At 37.3% G+C, this 23,274-nt stretch overlaps 1 protein-coding gene across 1 annotated transcript in view; it reads right to left on the bottom strand.

Annotated features, from left to right (window-relative positions):
* The window catches only part of COL19A1 (collagen type XIX alpha 1 chain), a 306,466-nt gene extending 284,337 nt beyond the window's left edge, over nt 1-22,129 (bottom strand). Inside the window, exons 1-3 of the mRNA XM_003789676.1 lie at nt 22,039-22,129; nt 8,886-8,960; nt 7,871-7,970 (exon numbers count right to left, since the gene is read on the bottom strand). Coding sequence (XP_003789724.1) covers nt 7,871-7,970; nt 8,886-8,960; nt 22,039-22,129 — 266 coding nt within the window. The remainder of the gene's footprint in view (nt 1-7,870; nt 7,971-8,885; nt 8,961-22,038) is intronic.
* Between the last annotated feature and the right edge of the window lie 1,145 nt (nt 22,130-23,274).

The following is a 23,274-nucleotide window of genomic DNA, read 5'->3' as shown; positions in this document are numbered from 1 at the left end:
AGATATCACCTAACCCTAATAAGAACGGACTATATCACATAGTCCCAAAGCTGTAGATGTTGGTGTAGATGTGAAGAGAAGGGAATACTCTTGCACTGTTGGTGGGACTGCAAGTACAGCCTCCGTGGAAAGAAGTATGGAGAATCTCCAAAGAGCTAAAAGTAAACCCTCCATTTGATCTCACAATCCCATTACTAGATATCAACCCAGCAGAAAAAAAAATCATTTTACCATAAGGTCATTTGCACTAGAATATTTACTGCAGCTTGATTACAATTGCCAAGATACGAAATCAACTCAAGTGCCCATTAGCACATGAATGCATTAACAAACTATGGTATCTGTATACCATAGACTACTATTCAGCCATAAAAAGGAGAACTTACGTCTTTTGTATTGACCTGGATGGAGCCAAAGAACATTCTTCTTGGTAAGTATCACAAGAATGGAAAAGCAAGTGTCCACTGTACTCAATACTAACCTGAAACCAACAGATAAACAACTACATGCTCACCTTAGAGACAAACAATTAAACACAAGTGAGGGGGAGGAGAGGAGGAAGAGTCAGCTCTCACCTACTGTGCACGGTGTAAAGGTGTACAGCACACCCCTGGGGTGAAGGGCTCAACCACAACTTGAACCATACCTAAGAAATGCGAGCAATGTAGCCTGATCATTTGTACCCTTGTATCAATCTGAAATTTAAAGCATAAATAAATAAATAAAGCATTTTGCAGATGTGAGGTGGAACTAAAAGGATCATTGTCACTTCCGGAAACTGGTACTCACACATCCCTTATCCTGAAATCCTCTATGGTGAAAAGACCTAGTAAAGGATTTAGAAGTAGGGCCCCTTGTTTTTTGGTGTGCTCTTGAAAATAAATTCTTGATTGCCTAAAATATACAAGTATCTATACAATCTACCAATAAATTTCAAATGTCACTTAAAGAGTTTAAACTTAAGGTCATGTTGATTCAACAGAAAAATACTAAGAACTACATAGACCAGGCACTGTGCTGGATAAGAGCGGGAATCAGCTTATAAACCTACATAATTACCTGCCCTGAGCAAAGAATGGGAGTTTTGATATTGGCAATGGGGTCTAAATAAAAACAACACACTCTGATCACACGACACTATATGAGAAGCCCATTACCTATTCTGAATGATAGAACTTCATAAGAACTTCAGCCCTCAGGAAGCTTGGGGGAAATTGTATATTAGTTCTTTGAAATTTTGCCAGATCCTTAACTAATGTCCAGGAGTATCAGAGAAAATCAAGTTGTCTGTCACCTTTGATCTGGATAAATTGGGTTATCAATGTTTTTCTAGTATAGCAATTATCTCATGTAATAATATTTATTAAATTCCTCCATGTTTTCACCTTTCAGGACCCCATAGTTTAAGGCATTCTGTCACCGAGGATGTCTCCCCTCTCCCCAGAACCTCGCCGACTTCTGACTCACAGGATTCTCTCAGTCTTCAAAGCCCGATTTAAATCCCATAGTTTTCAAGATGTTTTTTCTCATCATCTCAACCATGAAGGATTTTATCCTCTTCTGAACATTTAAAGCATTAAGCATATGGCTAGAATTATAGTTGCTTTCATTTCTTCTCCCTAAGAGAAGATGCCACATACTCTGTAGAGGCAAGAACAGTCTTCACACTTCTCTCTGCAATTTCTTCACTGGTGTTTTGTCCTGTGTTTCAACAAGGCAATTGAAAAACTAGTCTTATTTTCCTTAGAAATGAGAACCTATCTTCTTTTCCTTAGAATCCTTACATAGACTTGTGTCAAGAAAACGGATGTTTATAAGTGAATAGCAGCTTCTCACTTTTATTTCATTTTACAGAAACTAGTTTTGGTATTAAGTAATTTAATTATTAAAAACACACTGTTTGAAGGCAATAGTAAGTGCATAATTTCTTCTTACTGTAAAAACTTCAGATTCTTAAATAAATCCATTTGTTTTCTCCATTTTCTCCATTTACAGCTATGTTAAACCCCCAAACACTTTAATTCTTCAAGATCTTGTTTACCAGCATTCACAAATAGACACTGAACTTAAAATATTTCTATACCATTATAATAAAATTAGTTCTGAAGCTGAAGAGAAAATATTAAGTGATATTAATATCATAAAATCTATCCACATACAATTACTGATACATTTTACGTTTCCCAATACCAAATCATAAAATCAAAACTTACGAAAATTTGAGGATGAGAATATTAAACATTTCCAAAATTGGTAAAAGAAAACACTGAAGTATTATAATAATATTTCACATCAGTAGCTATTTTAATACTAAGAAGTTTGTTATTGGTACATAGTAACATCCTTTAATTTTCTAAGAAAAAATAAGACAGTTCTTGTGACTACTGAGAATTATTACTAGGCATTTCAAGAATGTATTACTTAATGCCTCACCTCACATTCTTGGTATGCCAAACTATAATTAAGGAAATGCAATGATGACACAAAGAATTATGTGTAACACAAAGAATTATGTGTAACAGTCAGTCAGTCTCATAAAAACAGCTGGACAACTTTTTAACTAAATCACATATCCTTATACAGGAAACTTCCTATCTGCACAATGAAAGAACCCTCCAAATGAACACCCAGGGGATCCATGAATAGTCACTCTCTATAGCTTAGTGGAATCGTGAAGTGATCCTTTAAAATGTTCAGCAACTAGAAGCTTCAGCATTAAAGTTTTGAGTCTCCAAAGTTAACTGATTTTGAGAACTTGGAGATAACCCAAAGAAGAACAGTAAAAATGAAATGTGTGTTGGAAAACAGGCCTGTAAAAGGGAAGGAATGAAAACACTGAAAATCAGCCTTGAGGCCCGGCCTGGTGGCTCACATCCATAATCCTAGCACGTTGGAAGGCTGAGGCAGGATTGCTTGAAACCAGGAGTTCAATATCAGTCGGGGGTAATATAGTGAGACAACCCCTTCCCCTGCCCCATATCTACAAAAAATGGAAAACTCAGCCAGGCATGATGGCACACACCAGTAGTCACAGCTGCTTGGGAGGCTGAGGCAGGAGGATGGATTGATCCCAGGGGTTTGAGGGGACAGGGAGCTGTGATGACTGGTTTCTGGGAGTACACACAAGTACTTTGTCTTGCACAACAGAGCAAGACTCTGCCTCAAAAACAATGCTAAGCAAAACTAACGGAATCAGCCGCATGTGCTGTGGTTAAGAAATGTTGCCTTCATAAGAGAAATTTGAGTCCGACAACCTAAGCTTGAACGATAGGTAACACCGCTTAGCTCCTTCTCAGGTGAAGGCAAAGGGAAGCATAGCTTTCCCTGCACCGTGTATCTCTAACAGGTTCTAGAAAGACAAGATTAGGCCCACATTCTTTTACTAAGCCTGGAGCCTAGTCAAGTGCCTAGGCCATACTGATGGCCAACAAATGCTTGTTGAATACAAGAATAAGCTAGACTAAACGGTATTCATTTTAATGACTTATTAAATGCTCTTATTGACCCTTGAGCAAAACAGCAATATTTTAGGAACCTCTGAGACACTTACACGGATAGGTATGGTAAACTTCTATTTGTTGTTGCAGGAGTTTTAAGTTAAAACACAAAATTTTTAAATGATAATGCCTAATGCTACAGAGGGCATTGGGAAATACACAGACTAGATGGGTTAGACAATGATGACACATAATTAGCAGTGTCTATTGAGATTCCTGAAAATTACCTGGTAATTTTTATCCTAAAAATTGGTCATGTGAAAATAATTCTAAACACAGAGAAAACCCACTTTGCTATATGTTGTACTGTTATTTATATGAACAAAAATCTGTAGGTAGTATAAAGGCCCACATAGAAGAGATGTGGTATAAATCATTCAACAGTAGTAGAAACAAGATAAAAATCATTCTGATATACATATCAGCTTTGCCTATATTTAGGATTATTCCCAAGGGAACGGTTAAAGTCCAGAGAACTTGCAAGACTCCCAAAGAACATTACACATCTTCCAAATGCATACTTTGGCGTTTCCTACTTGCTGAGGATTATTGTATTTATAAAAATATAAACAAATTAGAATAGCTTCTACCAGCTCTCTCTCTTTTTCATATAAAGGCAGAAAACTCAATGCCCCTGGCTTTCATAAAGCAAACACCATCTTAATGAGAGAGACAGACATACGGGGAGAAAGAAGATTCCATGGAGAGTTACTTATTTTTAACAAAATCTATGCGGACTCTATCTATCATTTATGTTACTGTGTGTAGCTGCATTATCCAAGCTTGTAAAATCTTATTAAATTTAATCTGTGTTGATTACTTTTTCACACGTAGCCTCATTTCTCCCCATTCTTAGGCACAACTTCAATTGCAAAAGCTACCGGTTTACAGAAATCTTCCTAAATCAGAGAGGCTATAGATTTAAAACACACAAGCGCACCTTCCAGTCCTCTTTTCCCTAATGGGTCATAGCACTTTAGTCGAAGGAACCCAAGATGGCCTCAAAATCCTTCTTAACACAGTATTCCAGATAGCCACTAGCTATCAAGAGCCTTATTGGGTCGGGCTCAGTGGATCATGCCTATAATCTCAACACTTTGGGAGACTGAGGCAGGAAGATTGCTTGAGGCCAGAAGTTTGAGAAAAAAGCCAGAAGCTTGGGCAACATAGTGAAAACCCTTTTCTACAGTAGCAAGATGTGGTCTTCAAAAACAAAATAAAACATAAAAAAGCCTAAGAGAGAAAGCTCTTTACCGTACTTGAATTCAATAATAAATCAGGAAATTCCCTTCCTTGGTACATTTGAAATCAATTTCCCACTGAACACACAAGTCAGAAAGTATGTTGCCCCTTCAGAATCAACACTCCATAGAAAGTCAACATTCACCAACTCTTATAAGATATTCAGTACTAAGATAGTTTTACTTGAAATAAGTTTCTATCAAAGTACCTAATGGCAGGAACTATAGCATCCCAACAAAATAAGGTACTCCAAAGTGTATTTTTTTATTAAAACTTTACTAATTTTCTCTGATACTTGCCAAAACACAATTTAAAAACAAAGTTTGATCCTCTAGGATATTGTTCTCCCTCTGTATACAAATAATGAATGGTCTATTTCACATAACCAGGAATACTTGTACATGCCAGAGGCCAAGAAAATTTCCTCTAAGAAGATAATTCTTTTTTTTTTTTTTTTTGCCAGGGGCTGGGTTTAAACCTGCCACCTCGGGCATATGGGGCCGGCGCCCTACTCCTTTGAGTCACAGGCACTGCCCTAAGAAGATAATTCTTGAAAACTAGGGAGCATGCGACACAGAATTGTTTAAAGACTTCAGATGCCTACTATCTGCTAAACCATTAAATACTGAATACATGGACATGACTTTAAAACAAACAAAACACACACAGCCCCTGAGATTTCCCTGAGTCTGTCTCGTCTCTAAGTGTACACGGATGTTTGTCTGGAGGCCCATGCAAAAGCCGTCGGGAGGCCCACGTTAAAACAGGCTCAAAGCACTGAGTGTGTCTGACATGTATCTGTCCAGCATGTTCATTAGTTCTCTCTTCTCATGATATCACCCGAAATATGCCAAACAATAAAATCAAGCTCAGAAAGCATCCCCGTGTTCCAAATAAAATCGTATCTGCCTTTTCCCATGCTGACTCTGCAAGTCAGCTTATTTACAAATATATAAATAGCTGCAACTTTACTCCAGTCTCATTGAAAAATCAAAATGGCATCATGCAAGAGAATCATCCTAGCATAGTTGGCTCAGGGAGTGAAATGTAAGTGGACTTGAGCCAGGTTACTTGACACTGGCTAGTCGGCTTAACCAGATACCCTCCAGTTTCCTGTAGACGAGGTCCGAGGGTTCTGTTCCGCCGAACCGCAGAATTCCCTTACATTGATTACCCAGGGAGTGAGTTAGAGCCAAAAAATCAGAAATAAACTTCAAGTCATGCCTAATATTTATAGCTGCATAGATTCCAAGGGGCATAGCATTTCCCTAAGTGTGGCACTAAGTTTTCCAGTGTCGCTACTTAAAGTTAGCTAAATCTTCTTACAGACAAGTCCAGTGAATTTTAAAAGATTTCCTTCCAATCCTTTTACCACCTAGTCAGAATTACAGGGGTTTAAATCGGCAAAAAAGAAGGCATGGAGTAAAAAAAAAAAAATGCATTTTAATTTTTGGAATAGAATGTTGACCTTTTTTTGCAGTTTTTGGCGGGGGCCGGGTTTGAACCCGCCACCTCCGTTATATGGGGCCAGCATCCTACTCCTTTGAGCCACAGGGATTGCCCTAGAATGTTGACTTTCTTAAATTCATTAAGTTATTTGCTACTGGATTAAGAAACCCCTAAATAGATATATGGCGGAGAACTACCGTATATCTTGGCTTTTCTTTATGGCACAAGCATACCCAGACATGGAGCTTCTGTGCCCAGGGTTCAATGCTGGCTGGTGAGACCAGCTCAACAGCTGCCCACTACAGCAAAGGTCTGTACAGCCGCATGGGCTGAAATGTCTCTCCTGAAACCACCATTATAACCCCTCAGGATGTAGTTATTTCCTTCCTTAACACTCTCGTTTCTTACCCGGTAATAAGCCGTTTACTTTTAAGAAACAATGCCATGAAGTTGAAATTAAAGTATTATAAAATAGGAGATTAAAGAAAAAAAAAAGCTTTTCTCAAGGAAAAAGTGACCTGTGAACCTCGCTTCCACAGGCCGTCTGAGGAGGAGCAAAGAAATGCCTAATGCTCTTTCCTTTAAAGAATGCCAATGCTGGGCAGTGCCTGTGGCTCAAAAGGGTAGGGCGCTGGCCCTATATGCCGGAGGTGGCGGGTTCAAACCCAGCCCTGGCAAAAAAAAAAAAAAAAAGAATGCCAATGTTGAGATTCTCAACAGTCTCGTCTGTAACCTAAATGCTAGGTTACCTACCAGGAAGGCAAAACACTGATATTTGTTTTCCACAAACATATCTGTGTTGAACATTACACCACGAAGAATTTTGATGCTTTGTTTTTTCACTGTAGAACATTCATGCATGAGAACAGGCCCTGCACTCAAGGAATAAATACATTGACCATAACGCAGCCTTCCTTTCCTACGACTCAGCTTTATAAAGCACTATCAATTCTTCCTTAAATTACCACCCACAACGTGAATGTTCCCATCGCTCTGTACAGTTGCAGACCTATTGACACAATTAAATGAAAAGTAATTAAATTTGTTAATCCTGGGTCCACCGGTAGAAAAAAGAAAGGTAAAATAACAAAAGAAAACTTTGGCAAATCCATTTTAAAATTAAATGAGTATCAATACCAAAAATGAAACTGCAAAAAGGTTTCTTTTTATTTTTTTTTGGCTCTGTACTCTATACAACATATAAGATGAACAGTTAAGGGCCAAGTTCTTTTATTTTAATTGATTATGGAGCAAAGTTAGTGTAAAAATACATATAATGAATATCAGTTTTTCGGGTCTGAGTCTACATTATCATTTATATTTTAGAGTTCATAATTTTAAAATCTAATAGTATGTCTACTTTAAACATAAACATTATTTCTTCAGAAATGGATTTAATTGTAATTCTGTTCAGAGTACGTCTCTACCTATACAGAAAAATGGTTATTTATGCTATAGGACAAATATTGGATTACAAAGATTTTTATAAAGAACAAATACCAAAAAAAAAAAAAAAAAAAAAAAAGAACAAATACCTAAACAGCCTATTTACCACAGCACCCAAGTGAGGAGGGCACCAGTGAGCAGCTTTCTTCTTTTTAAAAACAAATTATTTGCAATCTCCTTAGAAAATAATTCATGTGGAATTAAGAAAATGCGGGAAAAACCATGATTTTACTTACCTAGTGTCTCTGATAAGAAGGGCACTTCCCAATTTGAAACAAGTTTTATCACCTTCACAAAATGTACGTCTCAGAGAAAAACTCTCTCCTAGATCAAAACCTGTACAATGAGACAAGTGGTTTAATCCTATAGTTGTGATAAATTTATTAAATCACAGAAATACTGACTTTTTTTTTTAGTTTCTTAGAAATATTGACTTTCTGGATTTTCTGTTGTATCTATAGATTTATTTACTTCAATTAAAATCCTGCTGTTTGGGATCAGCAAACTTTCTTGATTTTACTTTTCTTTTTTTAGGGTAGAAGGGAATGAAATTCACTCTGCACATGGAATCTGTAGTCACCTTACTGGGGAAAAACACATATGTGTATTTCAAATGACTCAAATATTAATTTACTTTGACCTTGAAATTAACCTAAGTAAATAATTAGAGCAATTCATTGTAGTTCTAATGACAAAAAATTAGTTAGATTAAATAAATAATACATTCAGCTGAAATCTAAGAGGTCTTTTAAAAAAATCTGCATTTAGAAGAACGTATACGGATGTGGGAAAAGGCATGGATTTCAAATGTAATATCGCATTCTGATTACGTGTGTGTGCTCACGCACACATTCTCACACACACGCACTGGTGGGTGAGAAGGAGAGAGAGAGAAGGCGAAAAAATAGAGAGAAATGAGGAAGGAAGGAAGAGAATAAGAAGACAGAAATGTTATATCAAAATGGTAATCACTGCTAATCTGGGTGGTGAGATCTTCTCTATCATAAATTTTCTTTTTCAAAATTTCTACAATAGACACAACTTTATAATTTTAAATAACACTTTCTCTCTAAGAGGGTGCTGTATCGTTGATCTTAAACATTAACAACTCGGCTCTCAGACTTTTCGCTGCACTATCAGCTTTCAATTTTTGTGACAATGTTATGATCCTGAATCGCAATATCAAAGGCATTCCATAACCAGAGATAATTTTACACAAAATGCTACTTAGCGAAAGATTAGAATGCTTACCTGAAACTTCAAGTTTATTTCTGTTGCTTTGTGCCAATTGATGTTCCTCTGTTCTGAGCAGAGGACATGGCCTTTCTATTAAGGAAAAAAAAAAAGAGGGGTACAGATTATTTGCACTACATTTTCAATCAAACTTTTCAAATAAATTTGAATTATACAATATAATCTGAAACTTAAGATAAAAATGAAAATAAGCAATTTTACCAAATTTCTGTGAAATGAGGATAAGAGTATTACCCACCGTGTAGCCGCTCTAGCGCTTATTTACGTAAAGTTCTTAGAACACTGCTTGGTACACAGTTAAATACTTGGGAATGTTGGCTAATACTATTACCATTATTTTTCTAACTCTACCCATAGCTATATTCCACACAGTAAGCTGGTTTTACAACATCATTAAACTTTTGTATTCAAAGTACACTGCAATAATAAAACAAGTGAATTACTACTACATATTTTTACATTACTTTGATTCAGGTTTTGCTGTTGTGTGGATATTAAACTTTTAGAGCAAAGGAGGGCGTGGAGGGAAGTTACTACAATAAAATAAAAAGGCAACACCACTACCTACAAGTGGCCTAGAATTTTTAAAAAGGGATAAAAGTCATTGAGAAAGTATTAATTATGTGCTAATGCACTTAGGGACAGTCAAAAAAATAAAACATAAAGTTAGACTCCACTCAGTGAATTTACATTTTTAATACCAGCATGACACACCGATACGGTAATGGATATACGTCCACTAATTTTTTAACATCTGGAGATGTTTTTAAATCTAATTCAGGCTGGATTCTACAAACGTTAACAGTTAATTCAGACAATTTTGAACAAAATTGAAGCCAATTTTCAAATCATATCAAGGTTAACTGTACAACTGGGCAGTTACGATGTTTAGTTTTAGATTTTAAACTAGATCACAACCTTAATTCACCATGTTTAAAATTGATATTTGGATTTAATTACTTAAAAATGTTTTAATATAGAAAGGAGATAAACTGCTTAACACCAAATTGATCCCTGCTCTGGGAAAGTGGAAATTGCCCACTCACTGGTTCAATTGCTGATCTCCTCAGCTGCTCATTCAATAAACATATCACAGCCCTTTGGGGGAGCTGACAGGGCATCATCTTAATACATTTAATCATTAAATAAATGGGATTCCAAATAGTGCTACCACTTAATCCGATTTTTAAAAAGTGAATAAACTGCAGTAAATGCTCTGAATACACAATTTGTAAAGTAAGTGAGATTATAGCACTGAATAGTTTTAGAGCTTACTTAGACACTTTAGAAAATCCTCTCAGAAATATTAACATTACTGTAGGTGCTACATAATAGTGAAATAATTGAATACTTTGTAAAGATTATCAATTTTCAATCTGAATTCATAAGTGACTTGTATAAAAACAGAGCACCTTACTTGAGCTCTGGGAACAAAGCTATAACACATTGCTGAGCGAAATTAAAGATCTAAATAATTAAGGGGAAAAACCAAGTACTTAGGGTAGAAAACTCAAAATTATTAACATGTCAGTTCTGGGTTTTATCTCTAGATTCAGTGCAATGCCAATTAAAATCCCAAAAGGATGTGTGTGTGTGTATATATGTGTGTGTAAAAACTTACAAGCTAATTTTCAATTTTATATGGAACTACAGAAAATTAAAATAGCTAAAGGCAAAATTGAAGGAGAACAAGCTGGAGAATTGAAACTGTCAGCTATCAGGAATGTTTACAATGTGGCTGGGATACTATGGAAAACCAAAGCCTCTCCACGCACACAATCCCCTTATCTGCAACATAAGGGCTACTGCAATTCAGCGAAAAATGGACGGTCTTTGCAATAAATAGTACCAGGTTAATTGGATATCCCTTTAGGAAAATACTGAACCTTAATCTTACATCATACCATGCTCAAAAATTTATCGGAGATAATCATTGGCCTAAATGTGAAAGGTAAAACAAAAAATCATCTCCGAGAAAACATAAAATCATCATTTACCTGGGGTAGCAAAGATTTCCCAAAAGTGACCCAAAAAGCCTTAATCACAAAAGAAAAGCTTGCTAAATTGAATTGCATTAAAATTAAAATCTTTAATCAAAAGGCATTTTCAAGGTAAAAAGGAAAGTCATAAATTAGGGGAAAGGTGCCTGCAGGCCACATATCCAATAAAGTGTTATTTCTAGAATATATAACGAATGCTCACAAATCAATAATAAAAAGATTGGAAATCTTATCCTGAAAATGTTCAAACATATTAAATAACTTTACAGAAGAAAATATCCAAATGGCCAAGTCTGGTATAAAAGGTGTTCACCGTCATTAGTCAGCAGGAAAAGGCAAAGAAAACCCATGACCAGAAACCACTCAGAGGCTAAAATTAAAGCCCTGATAGCACCAAGTGCTGCTGGTGACACCGGGTAACAGACACTCTTCTTGTTGCTTGGTGAGGGTGAAACTGATACAAGGCCCACAAGAACTATGCCCTGAGAAATTGCAACATCTCCTACTGCTCATTATTCCTCCTTTGGTTTTCCTACTTCATTTTCTCAGAAGTAACATATGTGAAATGACTATTATTCCACGTTATTCCACAACTGTATCAAAACAAGAGTGGTGAGATGTTCTGCATTTTTCAAAGCTTCTTGCTGGACAGAGGGGAAAGCAGATCTTGTTTTTATTCACAGTTGCCCTCAGCTCCTCTGCAAGCTTGGTGCTTGGTCAATACCTCTTAAAGCAGTGATTCTCAACCTTCCTAATGCCTCCTAAGGCTGCGACCCTTTAATACAGTTCCTCAAGTTGTGGTGACCCCCAACTCTCAAATTATTTTCGTTGCTACTTCATAACTGTAATTTTGCTACTGTTATGAATCTTAATGTAAATATCTGATAGGCAGGATGTATTTTCTTTTCTTTTTTTTTTTTTTTTGAGACAGAGCCTCAAGCTGAGCCCCTGGGTAGAGTGCCATGGCATCACGCTCACAGCAACCTCCAACTCCTGGGCTCAAGCGAGTCTCCTGCCTCAGCCTCCCAAGTGGCTGGGACTACAGGCGCCCGCCACAACGCCTGGCCATTTTTTGGTTGCAGCCATCATTGTTGTTTGGCGGGCCCAGGCTGGGGATTCGAACCCGCCACCTCAGGTGTATGTGGCTGGCGCCTTAGCCGCTTGAGCCACAGGTGCCGAGCCACGCAGGATGTATTTTCATTGTTACAAAGGGGTTGCCACCCAGAAGTTGAGAGCTGCTCTAAAGGAATATCAGGGTATCCTGTAAAGGGTATCCTAGGTCGGGAGAAAAATATCAGTCAACAAACTTTAGGAAACTATTTGCAGTATTTACTAAAGCTAAATACGCATGAACTCTCTTACTTGAAAACTGAATGACCCAAAAGAAATGAAGGCAAAAAACAAGTGTACATGGCCTCTCGGCCACTCACAGCAGCGTGACTCTTAACAGTGTAAAACTGGTAGTGATTCAAATAGTCATCCGTTAGAGAGTAAATGTAGCAATTATAGTATAGACAAGGAAAAACTGTAAGGGAATAAGAAAGCATGAGCTATTAAGACATGCGGCAACAAGGTGAATCTCATAAATATAATAGTAAGTGGTTAAAATACTATTCATAAGACAGTGCATACTACGTAATTCCATTTATATGAAGTTTAAGAGATTGCACTCTAATCTCCACCAAAGCAGTAGTCGTAGTTACCTCGGTGGGATGTCAACAGGTATACAGAAGCCCCCCGGGCTTTGCCAATGTGCTATAATTTTGTCTGAGTGCTACTTACTCAGGTGAATAAATACATATATAAAAAATTCATTGCACTCTGCATTTAAGATTTTTTTTCACTTTACTGTGTGTTAAGTAATGTGTCAACAAAAGGAAGAAAACTGTGTCTCTGTGAGAGAATATGTTAAGATAAAAATAATGTTGCAAGATTTTTTAAAAACCTAATTTTGGACCAAATTTTATAATGATGATGAACGACTATATTAATAAATAAGATTACATGTTTCACCACATATGTAGGGAAGCCTTAATAGATGATATGCAAAACAAATCATCTTGAGACAGTGGGAAGGGACTTCCCACTACGACACTTTGGTAGTGAGGGGATGGTATGTTGGCCTACTGCCAAGGTGGAAACAGAATATATCTTCTTTAAATTTCTTCTGAGGTCTAAGTGAATAGAGGATGAAGTCAAAGTAATAAACCTGTCACTTTGAAATGAACGGAATTTAACATTTCTAGCAGTATTTGTGAAAGTATTTCTCCACTAAAAGTCTAAAGTTTATGAAAATCAAATGCCATGTCATATCTTTAGAATGCATGCTTTGTCGTAGAAATCTGAACAAAGCAAATTAAAACTAAATGTTAAAAATTTGGGGGTTTGAGATTTAAGGCACGATAATCTGAAAGCATGAGTCTTATGGATTGATTGACTAGGAGTGGCAAGGATTGCACGTGGCTATTACAAGTTCGATATGTTAATTTCTTTAGGTATTGATGTGCACATTTTAATATAGAGTAAAGCACACTTTTGAGTAAATGTGCATGTACCTTGAAAAACTACAGCTAAGACACAAACATTCAAGCATCCTGCTAAGTAGACGAGATGAAGCCACACAATAAGCTTCAGAGGCTTTCTGGGGTTCTGTAAACGTAGTGACTAAAACTCTACTGTGAAAGATGCCTTGCTTTATCCATTCATCCACTGATAGGTATTTAGACTCTTTCCATATCTGGCTATTGTGAATAATGCTGTAATAAATAGGGGACTGTAGATATCTTCATGAAGTAGGGATTTCCTCTCCTTTGAGATAGATCAAAAAGATGGAATTTTGTTTGTTTTTGTTTTTGAGACAGAGTCTCACTCTGTTGCACAGGCTAGAGTGCTATGATATCATCCTAGCTGACAACAACCTTAGACTCCTCTGCTCAAGCCACCCATGCTCCTCAGCTCCCCAAGTAGCTGGGACTAGAGGTGTGCACCCCAGTGCTGGGCTAATTTTTTCTATTTTTAGGAGAGATGGGAATCTTGCTCTTGCTCAAGTTGATCTAGAACTCCTGAGCTCAAGCAATCCTCCCACCCTGGGCTTCCAGAGTGCTGAGTTTACTGGCAGGAGCCACTGCACCCAGCCTCATAGTTTTATTTTTAATTTCTTTAGGAACCTCCACACTGCTCCCTGTCCTGCATACCCTTGCAACCTCTGTTATCTCTTCTCTTTTTGATCATACCCATCCCTGTGGGTGGGAAGTGATAGCTCACAGTGGTTTTAATTTGTATTTCCCATATGGTTAGTGATGTTGAGCACCTTTTCATGCACCTGATGGCCATTTTTATATCTTCTTTGGAGAAAGGCCTAGTAGGTCTTTTGACCATTTTTTATTTGTTTTTCGGCTATGGCATCGTACAAGAGTTCTTTACACATTTTGGATAATGATGATCCCTTATCAGATTTGTGATTTGCCATTAGTTATTCCTAGCCTACAGGCTGCCTTTTCCTTTTGTTGACTGTGTCCTTTACTTTGTAGTTTGATGTCATCTTATTCATTTATTTATTCTGTAGCTTGAGCTTTTCCTGTGCTAGCTATGAAGTCATTGCCAAGGCCAATGTCAGGCGCTTTCCCCCATACTCTTTCTAGGAGTTTTATAGTTTCAGGTCTTACATTTAGATCTTTTATATGTTGAGGTATTATTCAACCTTAAAAAAACAAAAATTCCCTCCATTTGCCACAACATGGATGGACCTGGAGGATATAGTAAGTGAAATGAGACAGACACAGAAAAAAAAATATTGCCTGATCTCGCTTATCAGTGAAATATGTTTTAAACAGGTCTAAAATACACAGTGATAGAGAATGAAATAGCATTTACTATGGGTTGGAAAGGGGAGAGGAAATAGAGACATTTAGGTCAAAATATATAAAACAGCAGACTTGTAGACTGGACGGGCCTGGAAGTCTAATGTGCAATGAATGACACAGGACTAACAAAATGCGCTAAAACATTTTTTTTAACGAAGGAGATTTTAGCTTCTCATGTCATAAAATGAGTAACTATATAATAAGTGAGATGACAGGTGTGTTATTCTGCATCACTATAGTAACCGTTTTACTATCAGTATGTAACACGTAACATCATGTAGTAGACCTCAAATATATACATAATTTTTTAAAAGAATGTTTGTAAAAATTAAAAAAAGATGCACTGCTTACACTGCTTAGAAAACCTTAATCAGCAGATTTTTAAAGCAAACGCAAATGTCTGTAACAACTCATGCTAGTCTGCTGAAGATCATCAGATCCACCTTCCTCTGACTTGGCTGGAGGGACCTTCAGTGCAGCTCCCAGGGTTGGAGAGCACTGAGAGGAGCCGTCGGACGCGGGAAGGAAAGAAGCTAGGTCAGATTTGCGTATGTCGTGATTTTATCTGGACTAGCTATGAAGAAAATACATAATTTAAAAAATATTTGCACCCCTTCTTTTTCCAAAAATCAGAATCCAGAGCACCAAAGAACCAGTCATCCGAGAGAAAGCCATTCGATGGCAGAGTTGAAACAAAGTTTCCCGTAAACTGACTTTTTCCTCCCTCTGTATTTGAACATTGCTCCTTCAATGCCTGATTTTTTGTTCTCTAATTTTTTCTAGAATTCCAAAAGCAATGATATCACATACACAATTTAAACAAAAGAATAAGAAACTCTGTGTTCTTTGGTGGAAATGTATTTTGCTCTCACCCTCAGTTCTAAATACGTGTTTTAAAAAAATCTTCCTTCCACACACACAGGCACACGTACAAAATCACTTTTCCCCCTAATCTCTAAATCCTTGAACTGTGTTTTTACCCATTTGTTTGCCTCCTACTGTATTGCTAAGCATTCGAATCTTGAGATTAGATCAGCCTCTTTGTACATGCTTTTCCTATGATTGTTGTGACATGTTCTAGACTCACTCATATAAAAGTTTTCAGTTTAATATAGTACGTGGTATTCACTGAAGGCCCGTCAATGTTCCTCTTTTTCATTTTTTTCTTATCATTTACTCAAAGCACGTTCAATTTCCTCTGCCTCTCAAATAGCTAAGAAGCCCAGATGAGGTGAAATCCGTCCTTTTTAAAAGATTTTCAACTGTTGTGCTATCTGTTTAATAAAAGATTTGTGTATGTGGCTGCTATGCATACTAAAAATGGACTAGTCGCTCTCTGTGGCAACAGAGGCCTCTGGAAAAGCCAAGAGGCTGTTTCCTGTGTATTACCAAGGTGAATGTTAAAGTTACAGGCATCAGGAAAAATAATGTAAACATTTCTGTTATACTCTTTAGAGTTCATTGAGATTTCTGAGTATTACTTACATGATTTATACACCCCCTTACTGATTGCAGGAAAAGAAAATGTAGTTTGTCTAGGAAATATATAATTTATATTTTAACTTTTCTAAAATGTACGTATTTCCACACATAAGTACTTTAATTACAATGTATTATTAATAATACCACATGACAACATTCAATTAGTGTGAATTAAAGCTTGATGAGTTACATAAATTCAGAAGACTTCCTGTTTACTTGATGCCTGGGAACCATCCTGAAAGGCAAAGTTTGACCATCTCCCTCCCAAGAGGCCTCCCTGGGGAGTGTTTATTGCCTTGGTGAATTTATCAGACTCCAAGGTCTAGTCTTTGACTTTGCAGACTTAGAAATTAGATTTGAGGCCAGGCACGGTGGCTCCCTCCAGTAATCCTAGCACTCTGGGAGGCCAAGGTGGGTGAATTGCTTGAGCTCAGGAGTGGGAGATCAGCCTGAGCAAGAGTGAGACCTTGCTCTACCGAAATCAGGAAAATTAGCTAGGCGCTGTAGCAGATGCCTATAGTCACAGCTACTTGAGAGGCTGAGCAAAAGAGGATCTCTAAAGCCCAGGAGTTTGAGGTTGCTGTGAGTTACGATGACACCACGGCACTTGACCCAAGGTGACAGAGTGGGACTCTGTATCAGAAAAAGTAAAAAAAGAAATCTGATTTTGAAAGCAGATAAAGCACAAGTCATTTCTCAGTAGCACCTGCTCCCTATCTCCTCCCTCTCATCCACCTGCCTGCAGTCCCCTGGCCTTTCTGGCTCTCTGTTTCTCCCACATGCCATGTACGCTGTGCCTCAGAGCCTTGGTACTGAATGCCTTTCTGTCTCCATAATGGTCCCACATGAGGGCAACCTTCCCTGATCATTATATGTAATAAAACCCTTACATCGTACAGGATTACCAAAAACAGCAAATAAAACACAGACTCCCCAATTAAATCTGAACGTCAGAGAAATAGAATTTAGTATAAGTATCTCCCATGCAATATTTGAAACATACTTATACTAAAAAATTATCCATTGTCTACCTACACTTCAAATTTATCCGGGCATTCTCTATTTTATCAGACAGCCCTCCTTGCACGCTCGTCCTCTCGCACGCTGTGAGGCCAGATAGGACGGTAGCTTGGACCATGACAGAGATAACAGTGAAAATGGAAATGGGGAAAGGAATTGAGATCCAAGAGCCAACAGGACGTGATACTGGATTCAAGGCAGGAAGGAGGAAGAGTAGGCTGCTTAGCGGATAAAGCTTCAGTTTGCTGAGGAATCTCACTAGAGACGTAAAAGGAAATTCAGCAGGCAGCAAATCGATCCGTAGTGAGACCCAGAAGAGTGAGTCAGGTTAACTTTGGAGTCCAGTAGGAAATCCAAACAGCAAAGCTCTTGAATGGGTGGTTTGAAATACAGGTACGAAACGCAGAAGAGAGATTCAGGCTGGGAAGTGAATTTGTGAACGATTGATACGTAATATAGAAATCCTATTTAAAACCGTAGGATTGGAGGAGATCACATAGTGGGTGAGACAAGAAGAAAAAGGGCCAAGAACTGTCCCCTGAGAAATTGCGACGTTCCTCCTCTGGCCTATTTTCCTGCTTTGATCGTCCTTCATATCCTTGGAAGTAACATATATGAAATGATCGTTTTCCCATGTTATTCCATAAACAGATCACCTATAAAAAAGCTTATAAAACCTATAAGCTTTTGTTGTGATCTGTTTATGGAATAACATGGTTAGATGGGAAAGCGGACATCTTCATTTTATGAACATTTGGCCGGAGGCCCCCTGTCCACTCTGTACTTTGCTGATCCTTCTGATTAGGGAATATTGGGTATCCTAGGCCAGGAGAAAAACACTGCTTAACAAAAACTGGTAAAGTACATGGGACCAGAACATAATAAAAATAATATGAAAATGTAAACAAACAAGAAAAACTTGGGAATATAGCTTTTTTTAACAGAGAGCTCCCGAAAACGTCACAGAACCACCACTGCTTAGCTTTGACTCCACACTACTTATCCAAAGGAAAATCCTTGTCATAAGCTATATTCTTAATTAAATTACGTGAAGGATTCTTCCACTTTCAAAATTTACAAGTTACAAAGGGCATTTGTCAATATAGGATTTTTATGTGACACCACTCGGAGCACAATGGATTCTTAAAAACACAAAATAAAATTCTCTCTGTAACCGCTTACTGTTCCCCTGAATTTAAGAGTGAGAGGTTTGTCAATTAGTAAAAGCCATATTTTAGGATAACAGTTTTTCCTTGCAATGAATAGAAAACTAACTTCGAAGGGTTTATGCGTACGGTTTGGGGCCTAAATTTACAATCAGTTCAATCGATACACTTACCTTGCAGTTTTACCATAAGTAAAATACATTTTATTACTTAGATGTTATTGCATTATCTTTATTAGGTTGTTTTTTCCCCCTCTGGTTTTCTGTTTTTTAATTACTTTGGGTGCTAATTAAGTGCTTTCACCTTAGAACAGATTAAGGAAAGTAGAGGCAACTTCAATCACTTGGCCCATAAGCTTCTATAATAGAGGAAACAGTTTTAAGTAACTGATTAAAGCAGGTTTTGAGACTGTATTTTAATACGATTCCCTTCACCACTTTCTGTTGACAACTGAGCTGAAACTGTCCCATTCAAACCGAAGTTCATTTTCAGGGTGAAAATATTCAAGAATGCCTTATTCCACAATCTCAGCATAATGGCGAAATGGATGAAAGACTATGAAACAACTAAATTCTTAATATCGTCAAGATTTTAAAATTCAAGTGGTTATTCAATTTCCCCATATTATTCCTGAATTCCATCCCAACTGGGACAGTATTCCAAAAATTGTTAAACATACCCCAAAGTAAAAGTAAAGCAATTAAAAGACTCAATTTTATCCTTCATATATTTAGGTTTAATAGTAAACTGTTGACAACCTCTCCGAGTCCAGCTCTGAAACCCTAGCCTCTCCCTCAGATTTGTTATATTTTATTTTTAGATGTAATCACTTCCCTCCGGTAAATGGTTAGTGACCACACGCGCAGGTCTGCACATGAGAAAACTAAAAAGGGAACCTCGCACTGAATCAGACAGACAAGACACAGAAGGGGGCTTGCCAGGCTGCGCCCAGCATGTCATACTCTTCAATAATCCCTTTGGCAGTTCTGTGCTGATGTTTTCAATTAATGTAAACGATACTCCATGCTAGGCAATTTCCACTGCACGTCCAGAGTGTGTTGCTTCACGAACGTTCCAGCAAATGACAAAAATCAACCCCAGACTTTTTTTACTAATTTCCAGTAAAGCTTCATGTTATGTGAATCTTGTTAGAGTTCAGATTAGTTCTGAATTCACAGTGTTAGGAAAATCTTTTAGAATGCTTCATTTGCTAAAGTAAATTGGACCAGAAACTATATGCATTTTGGTAGTCCTATATGCAATGTAACCCGATCACAGAGCTGAGATACTGAGTCTACTACAGCAAAACATTCAGGGGAATCCCGAGAGAGGAAATTTTATCTATGCAAGATGATTGGGTTCTAGAGATCTGTGGAACACCATCTGCAAATCGTGTTTGTCGTTAACAGAACTGTTTTATACACTTAAAAATGTGTTAAGACGGATTTTATTTGAAGTGTTCTTACCGCAATTTTAAAAAAGTGACTAAGGGCCAAAACATATATATATAATAAAATAGTGGAATAAAAGGAACTCAATGGCATAAAATGCAAGATAATCAGCTAAGGGGGAAAGAAAAAGGAAAATGAAAAGGAAGAGACAATTCTCCCAAAGGCGAGTGGAGTGTTTTCCTCGGATAACCTGCATTAAGTTCACCTGTGGGGGGGGGGGCTTGTTAAAGCTGTAAGTTACTGAATCCCACCCGACCTGATCTGTATAAGAGGCGTATGCAGGAGTGGGAGTCAGGAATCAAATCAGGTGATACTTGTGCTAAAACTGGAGCCCCATTTATTTAGATCTTTCGAATCACTGTGTCATCAAGAAATTGATTATGCACTAGCATCTGCGTAAGAGCCACATCCTACTCAATCAAAGATTCATTCTCCTCTCTAACTAAAAACTTCCTATCCTGTCTGATTAAACTGCAAAGCGCATTACCTATTTCTTAAAAAGAAGAAACATAAAGAGAATCAGAAGAGTAGCAACATTATGAGAATAAACTTGCCTGACTTATGTGTTTTTTTCTTTTCTCTACATAGCTGTAGTTGCAATGAGTCACTGCTAATTTATTTCTCAGTAAAGAAAGAGTTTTCCCCAAAAAACTCTATGACAGCCACAGGATGTCTTTTATACAGTAATAGAATATCCAGACTTTCATGTGGATTATTTTAGGAAATGCACCTCCTGCCAAATTAGTAAAAAAAAAATCATAAAAACTTACATGATGCTTTGAAAGGCTAAGATTTGTTATATCCTTATAAGTAATTGTTATTATTTGACATGTGCCTCAGGTTCAAAATTCTCTACTACAGTGAGTTTATACCCTTTTAGAAAAAATTATTAAAGAAATATTAGAGCACACTATGACTCACCATCTCAGAATACATCCCCCATGCGATCATCATTAAGATACTTGATATGTGATTCACTGCTTGGAAAGAGAGAAGTTTCTCTTTCCCTAGCAAATGGCTTCTTCAATGTGCCTAGTTCAATGTGTCATGGGAATTACTCCCAGGTCAGCAACTTACATATACTCAACGTTCAAGAAAAGTCTTCCCAATTAACCACATAATTTTAAAAATCAGAGGTGGAAGTAAATATTTCATATTGCCTTTAAGCCCTATGAAAATATTTACAAGAACACTGATAAATTCAACAAATCACAAATAAATATTGTCTGCTTAGTTCAAATGGAGCTCTAAAGATCTGTCCACTTTTTATTTCCCTCATCTGAGAGATAAAAAAACTGACATATAATTAAACCACATTTCCAATCTCACTATGTTGCCCTTGGTAGAGTGCGGTGGCATCACAGCTCACAGCAACCTCCAACTCTTGGGCTTAAGCGATTCTCTTGCCTCCATCTCCTGAGTACCGGGGACTATAAACTACATTTCCTTTTATACACCTCTTATTCCATTTTTCACTTGTCCCAAATTAGGATTAGATATGTCCTAGTTAATTCTAATTAGTAATGAGTTTCCATACTTACAACTTTAATAAGTAATTCTTGAAGGAGAAAGAATTTGCTGTCAAAAATACACACATAGATGCATATACATATATTTACATTTGTAAATAGCAATGACATAAAAGAAAAGCTAGTTAGACTAATATAATATGCATATGAAAAAATCAGGTAGGCTCAGCGCCTGTAGCTCAGTGGCTAGGGCACCAGCCACATACACCAAAGCCTGTGGGTTTGAATCCGGCCCGGGTCTGCCAGACAACAGTGACAACTACAACCAAAAAAATAGCCGAGTGTTATGGTGGGCGCTTGTAGTCCCAGCTAATTGTAAGGCTGAGGCAAGAGAATTGCTTAAGCCCAAGAGTTTGAGGTTACTATGAGCTGTGACACCACTGCACTCTACCCAGGGTGACATAGTGAGACTGTCTCAAAAAAAAAAAAAAGAAAAAGAAAAAATTAAGTAACTTTAGAGATCTTGAAGAACATCATGTTCATCTGTAGGAGAAAACAATGAATTATCATTTATTCTGTTCTACTGGGTTTAATCTATGGCCTCTTCAAACTTAACAAGATTCGTTCTACTATATCTTCTTAACGATTTAAAGGCTATTAATAACATTTGGTGGTTAGGCAACAAAGCGTCCTGGATACCTGGCTTGCCTCTGACAGTCACGGAAGTGGAAGCAGGAAGCAGGAACATTGTCACCCAAAGCCAGAGTTTCCAAGAGCCACTGTCCCTCATCGTGCCTGGAAACCTTGGGAACAAGTGGCCACAGAGCTGAAACAGAAAAAAACATCGAATTAGGTTTATAGCACGTGGCTTCCCTCAATAGCTCCAGAAAACCCTCACCACAAAGAGAAAACAATAGGATTTGGATATTATCTATACTGATGTGATAGGGTATATGATTATATACCTAGTTATAGATACCAATATATACTTTAATCTGTATGAAAGAGCTCTGAGAATATTTTCAGGTTAGTCACTAGTTAATTATCAATATCAATACCACCTCTTATAACTTCAATTTTCTCTTTTGTGAAATGTTTTTTTTAAAGCCTCAACACTCACAATGATTTATATTTTCATTTAAAAGTTGTGGTAAAGTAGACATAATACAAAATTTACATTCTTAATTATTTTTAAGTGTAAAGTTAAAAAAGTCACTTTAAAGTGAAATTAAGTATATCCACATAGGTGTACAGCCCTTGCTCTCATCCATCTGTAGAACTCTTTTCATCTTGCAAAACTGAAACTCTGTGGCCACTAAGGATTAACTTGCCGTTCTCTCCCCCAGCCCCTGGAAGCCTCATCATATTGTACTTTCTGTCTATGAGTTTGACTGCTCTGGGAACATAAGTGGAATCATTCAATATTTGTCTTCGTGTGACTTTATTTATCTAACATATGTCCCAAGGTTGATCGGTGTTGTGGCATCTGTCAGCATTTCCTTCCTTTTAAAGGCTGAGTAATATTGGATTGTACGTGAGACTACATTGTGTCTGTCTACTCATCCATCAGGGGACACTTAGTTACTCCCATCTTTTCTCTATTGTGGATTATACTGCTGTGAACAAGGATGTACAAAGATCTGTTTGAATTTGTTCGGCTATGTACTTAGACCCAGAAGTGGCACTGCTGGATCATATGGTAATTCTATTTTTAATTTGCTGAAGAACTACCATACTATTTTCCATAGCAGCTATTAATATGCTATTTTCTTTCCCACCACCGAGGCACATGGGCTCCACTTTCTGCACATCCTAGATAACAACTCATTATTTTATTTCATTTTTGGATAATTGTTAACCTAATGTATGTGAGATGATATCTCACTGTGGTTTTGCTTTGAGTTTCCCTAATTATTAGCGACGTCAAGCACCTTT

This window comes from Otolemur garnettii, unplaced genomic scaffold (assembly GCF_000181295.1).
Source record: "Otolemur garnettii isolate 467f Iridium unplaced genomic scaffold, OtoGar3 scaffold00035, whole genome shotgun sequence".
NCBI lineage: Eukaryota > Metazoa > Chordata > Mammalia > Primates > Galagidae > Otolemur > Otolemur garnettii.
The sequence above is the reverse complement of the archived record's forward strand: the minus strand, read 5'-3'. Positions and strand labels throughout refer to the sequence as shown.